The following is an 11,529-nucleotide window of genomic DNA, read 5'->3' on the forward strand; positions in this document are numbered from 1 at the left end:
AATAATAATAATAATAAGTTTCAATAAAAATGATAAAATGTAAATTTAATTTTATCATAACGAGTTTGCTTGAATTTCCTTTCTTCTGAGATCGCAGCAATGCGCAACGGGTAAGCTAGTTTCTTATATATTAAAACAGTAAGTTTTGAGTTTCATTTCAAACATGCAAAAAAAAAAATCCTTTATCCATTGATCTTTGAACAAGTTTTTTAAATTTGAATTGCCAATATTATGAATGAACTCTTGTTTGTTTGTTTTTGCAAACATATCGATGAAACATAATCATAGGATACTGAAGCCTCTCTTAATCATTTCAAGTGTCTGTAGATGCTGCAAGATCCAGAGAAAGTTAATATAGCTGGTTAATTGCTTATATAACATTTTCTATGACCAGATAGTAATCATCAAAGATGACCTTTAACTCTGATAATGGCATTACTTAAAGTATTTATTATCCTTGATATTTCAGCTTGTGTCTGACTTGTTTCCAGTATTGAAAGGGAAAAATTACATCTTAAAGCATTAATAAAAGTTTACAATCAAGACACTGAAAGAAAGCAACGTTTAAAGTTTAAATCAGAGAATAATGTATAATTTTATTATAATCTCTCTTTATACTGAACAATTGTTTTACTGTACTTTAGCAGATTTAACATAAAAAAATTTTATGTATTAATATTAGTCTTTTGACCTCTCTAGAATTTGTGAAAAACTAATAAATTTTTTCTTACTTTTCAATGATTATTACACATTAAAACTATTAGTCTGATAAACTATCTTCTTTTCATAGTTATTTCTACATATTTATGTACTTATATACAAAAATTTTAGGAAATAATAATTCTACTGTGCAGTTGTATTTATTTCATTAATTTAATCTTGTTAATTTTCGAAATAAATTTGATAACCAGGAATGTTTTATTCTGAAAACACTTTAACACAAATGATTTGAAAATATTTTTACCAATGCATAATTTTTAAAATAAAACATTTTTTATATGTTTAATAATATGTTCTATTAGGGAAATTTACAAAGCATTATTAATGAACGAGTACAGCATTAAATGTTTTAATTTAATTTAATTTAGTATTCCATATTTTAAATATAAAACATATTTCAACTTAAAATTTTCCTGTGACTGTCCTGTACAGTCACAACTGCAATAACAAAAGAGAATATTAATTCTCTGTAATCTTTCATATGTACTGTTTGTCAGCTTGCAAATACATTGTCTCAATTTCAGTTTTCTTCTTCAACATTATTTTTTCTATGACAATACTCCCTTGCATTTCAATTTACAAGCATGCAGCATTTTGTTATTTTTAGATCTAATCATTTTTAAAGACTACTGATAACTGTCAGTTTTCAATTTGAAAGATTCCATTTTTTTTAGATACCAGCTCCTAAATTAATTCTGTTACTTTTAAGTGTTGATTTTTGTTAACATCATTTATCATCTCCTATAATATATTAACATTAATATATTATAACAGATGAACCATTGCTGATGAAAACTAATAAGTAATATAAGTGATACAGTCATGAATTTTTTTTAATTACTATAGTAAACCAGACACTTGTTTCAATATATTCAGCTATCTTAGTTTGCTATATTGAATACAAATTACAATGAATAATTATAACAGAATAATCAAGATTATCTAAAATGTCCATTGACTATTTCATAGAATAATTTTATTAACATATTTCAAAATAAAATTATCTTTACACTAGTAGACAATTTCCAACAAACTGTTTCAAATGAAATCTGAGGAAATTAAGTCAGAAACATTAAAAATCCAATATCCGATACAAAATTGCATATATTGATACAGTGGTACCTCAGGATACGAACGCCCCAGCATACGAAATTTTCAGGATACGACATGAAATTCGAACATCTTTTTGCTCCACGATACGAACAAAAACTCACCATACGACGTTACATTAGTTCGCATTTTTCATTTGTTTTCCTTACTACAGTTATTTTTTTAATGTATTACTTGGCTTTAATTTGAGTATGTTTTTCGCGTTGGAACGAATTATTTGGTTTTACATGTAATCGTATGGGAAAAGATGATCCACCTTACGACAGTTTCATGATACGATCTCAGTTTCGGAACGGATTAATTTCGTATCCTGAGGTACCACTGTATATTGGTTTGTGAAAATTTTAATCAAATAAACTTTAGAAATTTCACCAATATGTATATTTAATTTATACAGTCGACCCCCCTATAATTATGGTCCCTATAATTACGATTCCTATAAAACTACGAAAAAATATACGTATTTTGGAAATGTCGAGTCGGATTAGTGTAGAATCGATTAATTTTATGGAAGAAAACCTTTCAATCAGCCGTAGTCCGTAAACTTGACACGTGTCGGGCTGTGATTGGAACGACTTGTAAGAAATCGGATTCCTAATAAATTGGAACGTATCTATATCTTATAGGGGGGGTCGACTGTATACATATTTAAAAGCTGTAAAATGATTTTAATAAATTTATCATCTATTAAAAACAATTTATTGAATAATGCTACAATGCATTATATTAATAATAAGTTATGTAGGTAAACAATTTGTAAAAAACTTCTGCTATTATCTGTTATATAAATCTAATAAATGTCAATACAAGAAGTACAGTAGTCTATATTCTCACTTAAGTATCTTTAATAATAACCCAATGGTCATAACATAGTTTTTAAAAGCTATCTATATTATCTTTGTATTTCATTCTATTAATAAAATGCTTAATTTTTATTAAATTTATAAATTAAAAGTTTTGCTGAATTTTATATCTAAAGTATAAAATTGTTGATTCAAAAGTAGGAGAATTTTAAATTGATCATGATAAAGATAATCAATCAGCATAAAATTAAATGAATTTCATATTTTTCATTTTCATCTAACATTTTCTAACATATTTCAGTTTTGATTCTTACTAAACTGCATTTTTATGACAAATATTTAATTATTGTTATTTCTCTTCAACATCAACTGCTGTTGCAGTTAATGTTTTTGGAAAATAGTGTAGCAAATAAAAGTCTGCACTCTGTACAGTTAAGATGCATACAAGATTGAGCAGCTATCTTCCAGGCAATGATCTGAAGGACAGTAGTGATGAAATAAGCTGGAAAAAACCTATCTATATTCATGTTGCCAGATCTGGTAACTCAATGCTTTTTGGTAGTAAATATTATAATGTTTATAATTGCAACTTTAAAAATCTTATTTTTGTCATTAAAGGAAGTCTACAAATTACTATTATTGATATAGGAATTTTGTACCTTTGCTCTAGTACTTACTGATTTTTGTTAGTGTAAATCATTTCATTGTGCTTATTCACCAGGTGAAACCATAAAATAGTTTAACACACATTTGATCCACTACAGTAAATAGTATTCTTGTTAGCATTATCTTTTAATTTAACTTTCTCTAACATAGTATTTTGTATGAAACAAATTTGGACTTTAAAATAACAACTGTGCATCATAATTATAGAAGAGATGGAGAAAAATCCATCAGAGAAGAGGATTGATGTAACTAAATGACTAGGCTTTCCACCATCAACCTTAAATTCAATTATTCAGAAGAAAAGTGCAATCAGTGGGTAAATATGTTACATCAGCCAAGAAGATAAAGACATACAGTGAGATGAAAAATGTTCTTTTAGTCTGCACTAGTACCCCAAGCATCAGACATTCATTTTAATGAGAAGATCTTGTGAAAAGAAATTCCCTTAAAATAGTTTCAACAATGAGGATTGAAAACTTTCTGCATCGAATGGTTGGATTTCCCATCCAAGCAATGCCATGGCCTAGTATTTAAAAAAGTGACCAAGGAGAGTGCTACTAGGCCATCTAGGTGAATATCAATGTCGTAAATCTCTGGTTAAAAAAACTTTCGAAACTACTAAAGGGATAACAAGGTGCAGGACATCTGAACATAATATAGACAAAATACATACCAGCCCAAACCCTGGCAATGAAAAAAAGATGTGCCATGAAAGAAAAAGTGCATGAAGGAAAGAAGTGACTGACAATGCTACTGTGCATAAACAGCAATAACACAAGACAAATGAGTGACCATCATTATTAGAAAGTCTTTGAAACCACAATATTAAGAAGCTACCTGTAACCTAACTTATTATGCCAATTTAAAAGTGTAAATTATTTACACTTACTCCATCATTATAATGAAGACTTTCAGACATTCTGCATGCTCTTATTGCATCGTTCAGTGCACAAGGTACGATATTCCCCTTGTTATAGACAATTGTTCTGCTCATTCTCTAGTAAAAATGGTTTATTATCCTCAAAATGTACAGTCAATTTATTTGGGTGTGATCAATGCTACAAGTGGATATATCGAAAGCATGCTAATGTAGAGCTCTATGTCTGATGAATGCAGGGAAAGGGATTCAACTGAAGATCAAATACTGCAGGCCATTCATTTTATTCTTTCAGCATGACAATGAGTGACCAGGCAACAATTCAGAATTGTTTTGTAAAATATGGCTGTATAAAGAATAAATAAGAATCAGATGTGATGGAGGTCAACATAAATATTGGGTATGTTGTTCTTTAAGATGAACACTAGGTTTGGCTTGGGGGAAAGCCCAGTTGGTAAGGACTTTGATCCCAACCAAGAGCTTACAACACAAGAGTATGCTAAATGTGAAAGAAATACTCAGCAAGATGAAAAGTAAAGTTACTTGGAGGAGGGATGAAGTTACAGGTGAGTTTATGGTTTTGAGTTTATGGAAGCATTTTTGTGACACCAAATGAGATCAAGCAAATATTATGAATATTGAGAGGTTATTGTTTGATTTGAAAAGTGCTACAAAATAAGTTTAATGATTTTTAAAAAAAAAATAATGCAGATTGAACTTGACAGTGAAAAAATATAAATGGTATAGGTTTTTTGTTTAGTAAATACATACAAGCTTTCACATCTTTCATTTTCTTGTATTGTTTTTGTATCTATCATTTTTATTTGTCTGGTCTCCTGACAAAATCAATGAATCATAGTTTCACTGTATTCTGATAACAGTTAAATAATGGATTATTCCGTTACTTTAAAATAAATCATATCTGAGTAAATATTTTGTAATGTACTATTAAATGTAAAAGTTTAAGATAAATTAAAAATAAATAATTTTAAACATTAAAAATTCAAACTGAAGACAACAGTATAATAATTATTACCTAAAGTAGAACCACCTTGACTGGGAACACATGTAAACCCTTGTGTACGTGGAAAATAGTAGACCGTGACACCATTAAAACAAACATTCTTTTTTCTTTTCTTCTTTGGAGGTTCATCTATCTCAGAATTGTCAGCACTTGCTTGACTTGTAGAAGTAGTAGGAGCTTCTGAACAACCATCTGACTGGACACTGCTGTTACTTGTATCATCTTTATCGATTAAATTATTTGAATAGTCTTTATTATTCATCAATAGTGATGCTGAATTTTCCATATCATTTTTATTTCCTGCACCATTATTGATGCAGTTTTCATACTGACGTTTTGACATGGAGGAAGAAATGAAAGATCCAAGTTTAGCCTAAAAAAAATATAACAAAATTAAATTTAATTATTTAAATTTTCTTCATTTTATTGATATTTATTTTAACTTTATTAATACAAAATTGAATTTCTGAATTTTACAAATATTAAAATGGTTGCAAATATTTAACCATTCAAATTTTACTAATAGATTAATTAATGTTAATTAAATTTAATGAGACATTAGATAAGTTTTTCAAATCTTTAAATATTTAATAGCAAATAAGATAATGAAATAAATTAATAACAAAATTCATCCATTTACAATTAACTGTACACTAAAATTGTAATTAGTTTACTGATAAACATATGTATAGTTGTTTACACATGTTTATCTGTAAACATATGGACCTTCACTGAATGTTGTACTCAGAACATTCAGTAAAGCCCACACTTGATAATATGGCTAAGAGCATTTAAATTATTCAAAAATATAATAATTTAATATAAATTTCAAATTTTTTTATAAAAATGGCATAACTCTTCTTACATATTTTTTCCAATCCTTTTTTTAAAAATTTGAACATTTTAATATCATTGAATGTTACAAAATAGTTTGCTGGTTAAGGTTAAATTGTTTATAAAATCTAATGTTTTTTTCTATCTCTGTGACCATTATCAAGGTATTTCAATAACTAATAGTATATTACTTATACATAGAATTAAGTTTGTAAGTAATGTTCTATTTTGGAATATCCTTCAGATAGTAATAGAAAATGGCTATCTGAAAACATCTGATTTAATAAATAGTTTACTGGTTAAGTTTGAATTGTTTTTGCCTCATAATCAGGTTAAAGCACCACTTTAAAAAATATACAGTTACAAAATAATACATTAAAATACTCTCTCAAGAGCTTCAAAACAAAATTATATATGTATTTTTTAGCAAATGTTTTCATTTGAAGTTATATAAACTTTTAAGGAACATGCTACTAGACATTTTAAAACCTTTTAATTTTAAATACATATTTAAATTACATTAATTATGTATTTAAAATTACTAAATTGCTTAAAGTATTTAAAATAATAATTAACAAATTATTCATCAGCTATTTTAACATAATTTAATAAAAAAAACTTTTTTCTTATTTTAATTTTCTAACTATTTTTTTGAATTTATTACTATGTTAAATAAATATATAAATTTTTAAGCAATAATTTTCCAATTCTAACTCACATTATCAAAAAATCTTTTTAAATAAATGAATTTATAAAACTAAATTTTAAATAATAAGCTTTGTAGAATTCATCTGCATAATGGTTTACAATAATTTTAAATTTAAGGAAAAGAAAAATAAAACAAAAGGTTTTTAGAAATGGATAGAATATAGGATTCTTTGGTGATTAACTCGAAAATGGAAAATTGCCATTAGAGTAGCTGCCTGAAGATGAATTTAACCAGCATGAAAAGTTCTTGGGCATTAACAAATAAACTGAGATCCAAACTGGAACAGGTAATAAACATAAAATATAACACACATATACATATAAACACCTTACTTGCTTTTCCAGCATTTTGATGTCCTGAAAAAGGCTAAAAATGTTAGGTGTCATCTCTATACCACAAATGGTTATGTTTAAAGTTAAAATACACCTGGAAGCAAACAACTGCTTGGAGGTTGCGGGTTCAAGTCCCACTCTGGGCTAGTTCTTTTCTTCCAGACTGTTCTAAATTATTTAATAAATTATTAAAGCTGAAAACATTTAGAAAAGCATTCCAAACTGTTGGAAAAGCAAGTAAGGTATATATTTTCTGTTTGATAAACTGTTTTTTCTCAAGTTATACTAAAATACAATTTTTTGGAAAACTAACCTTTACATAACATTTTTTGAAATTATTATTTTTCTCAACAGAATTCTCTGAAAATTTTAACTATTTAAATTCAGAATAACGTATTTTATTAATAAAGGTATACTGTGTTTTTAACTCTTATGAAAACTGCAAAATAACTAGTAACAAAGAAAATGCATATCATTGTTGCAGCACTTCCACCAGATTGGCTGATTAAATTCTTTCTTATAAATTTTAAAATGATTAGATATTAAATCTCCTTAAATTTTTGTTAAACATAAAATTTCAAGATTAAATTAGTGTATGTTACACAAAAAAATTTTTAAAATAAAATGTAAACACTTAGCTTTAAAATGATAACACTTATTTTAAATTTTTTGACTCAAAAGAAAGAAATAAAAAAAAACAAATTAGACATTATTGTTAGTGCATGTAAAAATATTAATTTCTTTAAATTTAAAAATTTTTCAATGAATTACAACAATACTAATATTTTTAGTTTTTCAAAGGACTTCAAATGGAATTTTCTAAGCATTGGCAGACCACATTGGCATATAAATGATACTATGAATCAATAACTATGAAGTAATAAAGAAATGGTAAAGTTGCAAGCCATTCATTTATCATCCTATAGCACTGTACACCTATTAATAAATCTATTATATAGTTTATAAAAATGCAGAAAAAAAATTAGCCTATTTTTTAATAGGCTAATTTTTATGGTTAAAATTGAATTCTGCATTATTATTTCCTTATTTTTCATATAGTAATGTTTTGTATCAGATAAGAATAGATTAAGACAAATGCTAAAAATTATACAAATATAATAACATAAACAATGTAAATAAATAATAAAAGAATAATTATGAGATAGTAATAAAATTTTAAAAGATAGATGTCTAATAACAACACAGTACAGTACAATCTTGGTAATCCAGTTGTTTGCCAGTCTGACATGTCTAGTAATCCAATACTAGTCGACTCTCAGGTATTACTGACACCAAATCATAGACAAGCTTTCCATTAGTTCAAACTATGGTTTCCACTAAATTTAAAACAACTTCCCACTAAATATGGTATAATATCAAACTGGACACACTATCAACCTTAATTTAGTTTTTAGCATTTTTTATAGAAACTGTATTAAACTGCTTCATAATATAATGTATATATATATATAGAGAGANAATTTATTTATTTAATTATTATTTATTTAATTATTAATTTAATTAAGAGATGGCGCCTAACGCCTACCTCTAATTGTCAAATTACTTAGTTCCAATCATTTAAAATAGCCATATTATAGCCCGATAATTAGGCAATCGTTTGGTGTTGTTATTATATAGTATTAATTGATATTCCATTTAAAAATAATAATAATTAATTGATATGTCATACCAATTAATTTACCCACCCATCAGATAAATTGACCAACCCCTTAAGGTCACTAGTGACAATGTGGTAAATCTGACCGACATGAAGATAATACACTACTATATATTATATAAGAGGGATGTTCAAAAATTATCGGACCTTTGGTCAGCAAAAATACATTTATTGATTTTGAGGTACAAAACCCTAATCCTCTTCAAAGTAGTCTCCTTGGTAATGTATACACTTCTCCCAGCACTCCTGCCATTGCTGGAAACACTGCTGGAACGCATCTTTTGGAACAGCCGTCAGCTGGTCCGTCGCATTCCGCATGATGTCTTCTCTTGACTAAAACCAGGTTCCTTTTGGCAACATTTTCAGCTTGGGAAATAGCCAAAAGTCACACGGAGCCATGTTGGGGGATTACGGAGCGTGACGAACCACAGGAATGTTGTGTTTGGCAATGAAAGTCTGAATCAGATGCGCAGAATGGGCAGGTGTGTTATCATGATGGAGCTGCCAAGTTTTGGTTGACCACAGATCCAGTCGTTTGCATCGCATAGCATCACAAAGATGACGAAGGACCTCCTGGTAGTACTCCTTTGTAATGGTTTGGCCTTGTGGTGCATACTCAGGATACACCACCCCACAAGAGTAAAAAAAAACTGTCAACATGTCAACACGACCTTGACATTTCTGCGGACCTGTTGCACTGTTTTTGGCCTCGAGGATCGTCCCTGAAAGCCTGCTGAATCTTGCAAATGATTTCCGTTTGGGTATCGCCAAGCTTTTGGCAAAATTTGATGCAATATTGCTGCTCACGTTGTTCAGTCATTTTCCAACTTAGTGGAATCTGACGAGAGCTGGCTATACGTCCTCACTCATAGGCCGACTGCAGCGACTGATGCTTCCTGCAGGCAGAAAAAAAATTCAGGACTGTGCATGACTGTCCCCTCCACAACTCCACTGAAAGAGATCTCCCGTGCATCATTGGTTTACGTGGGAAAAATAAAGGTCTGATACTTTTTGAACACCTCTCATACAATATATGAGCACAATTATTATAGTCTAGTCGTAAGTGATAATGCTGTAGCATATAGCAGTTAGATCCACTGGATAATTGAATGGAATGGCCATTTGGTCATCCAGCCTGTCATTCTAAGGAACCTACGACGATTTTTTGACGATTTTTTTTATCAGTTCCATTTTAAGGCTTCATTCCTCCCAGGCTCAGCGACTGTTTGTCTGTTACACCTGACTTACAGCGTTAGTGGCAGTTATACACTCCATTCCAGAAAACAGTGCCTCGACAGTCTATAAAACATGCTGAAGGTTTAGTTTGATTTTGTTTATTTGCCTCTATTTAGGTGTTAAAAACGTGAAAAAAGTCCAAGAAAACTCCATGTAGCCAGTCTTCGGCCAGGTGCCAATCCACAACAAACTACCAACTTTTGGTAGTTTTATCCACTCACCCATTGATGCTGAAGTTGTGGTAAATTTATCATGTTCCACCACTCAAATATCTATGCTGCATGCTCTAAATGTTGTACTGGTTGCAGATAGCATTCATTCATTCATTCATTTCATTCATTTTTATTTACTATGTACTGTCAAGTACATTCCTGGCCCCGCATGGAGCATTACCAGGTAAGGAACCTACATCAAATCTCAAATTTTTGAAAAGATACTGACCTGGATACATTGGATTCTGTTCTCATTATAAGCAGCTGGACACTGGTTGTTGGCTGAAGCCATGAAGAATTTGCATAAAAGATCCTCTAAGAGGCTCTTTTATGTAAATTCTTCAAACCATACATTCTAATAATTTTGTTTAATTAATGTTGATTTTTTAATGCTAATAAAAGTAAGATGAAGCAGCATCAACACTTCAATAAGAATAGTTTAGCTGCTGTAAGGTTCTGTATGCATACTTTACAGGCTGTAATATGACATTTTAAAGTATCCTATAAACAGTCCTAGAGTTTGTTTCAGAAATGCAGCTTGACTAATTTCTCTATTTGTTGAATATTTTCAATATCTAGATATTCATCCTATGTGCTTTCACATTATCATTTATGAAAAATCAAGACTGTATCTTAAAAAATATATAGTATATGGGATATACATATTTCATACATAAATGCTATTGAGCAATCACAAAATCAATTTTCAAAACATACAAGTTAATGCATCCATTAATGATTTGAGAAGGGATTATGTTTAAACTACCCATTCTGAAATGCCCAAAATCTATATATATAAAAATGAATGTATGTGTGTGTGTCCTTCATGCATTACCACACCGTTTATCCGATTGCCGTGAAACTTTGGGAAGTTGTTTAATATACTCCCGTGAAGGTTTGTGGCGTAGTACGATTGCCATGAAGCTTTGGGAAGTTTTTTCTTAATACACTCCCGCGAAGGTTTCTGGCATTTACCCTACGATAGGTGGCGCGCATTTACACGAACATTCGAGCACAGTGTGTTCGATCGATTTCAAATTGTGAAGACCATTTCCCCCTCCAAAAAATATCTCTATATATGCATTTATTATTTACGATATTTGTTATAATTTTTGTTTAATCACTTTATTTCAACTTTTTTTTTGCTAATTACGTAATCGCTCAAACTTTGTTAAAGCCTTAACTGTATCATGAACAACAACCGAAGTTGTAGAAGGAAATTCGCCTATTTTACCGATCTAGGGATCCCCCTTTTCCAAATTTTAATATCAACTCAAAATAATTTAAAAAGACAAATTACAATAAAACGGTTTATTATCCAACTATCA

At 29.3% G+C, this 11,529-nt stretch overlaps 1 protein-coding gene across 7 annotated transcripts in view; it reads right to left on the reverse strand.

Moving 5' to 3' along the window:
- The window catches only part of LOC111638867 (cysteine/serine-rich nuclear protein 3-like), a 95,490-nt gene that overhangs the window by 7,494 nt on the left and 76,467 nt on the right, over positions 1–11,529 (reverse strand). For 6 of the 7 annotated variants that reach the window (XM_023384638.1, XM_023384639.1, XM_023384636.1 and 3 more), the window contains one exon: positions 5,213–5,573. In XM_023384638.1, the coding sequence (XP_023240406.1) occupies positions 5,213–5,573 (361 nt within the window). Of the gene's footprint in view, positions 1–5,212; positions 5,574–7,388; positions 7,540–11,529 lie in introns of those variants that run through there. The other variant, XM_023384642.1, reaches the window with a different exon arrangement.

Source organism: Centruroides sculpturatus, unplaced genomic scaffold (genome assembly GCF_000671375.1).
Source record: "Centruroides sculpturatus isolate CEXI.00-Female unplaced genomic scaffold, Cexi_2.0 scaffold1276, whole genome shotgun sequence".
In the NCBI taxonomy this organism is placed as follows: domain Eukaryota; kingdom Metazoa; phylum Arthropoda; class Arachnida; order Scorpiones; family Buthidae; genus Centruroides; species Centruroides sculpturatus.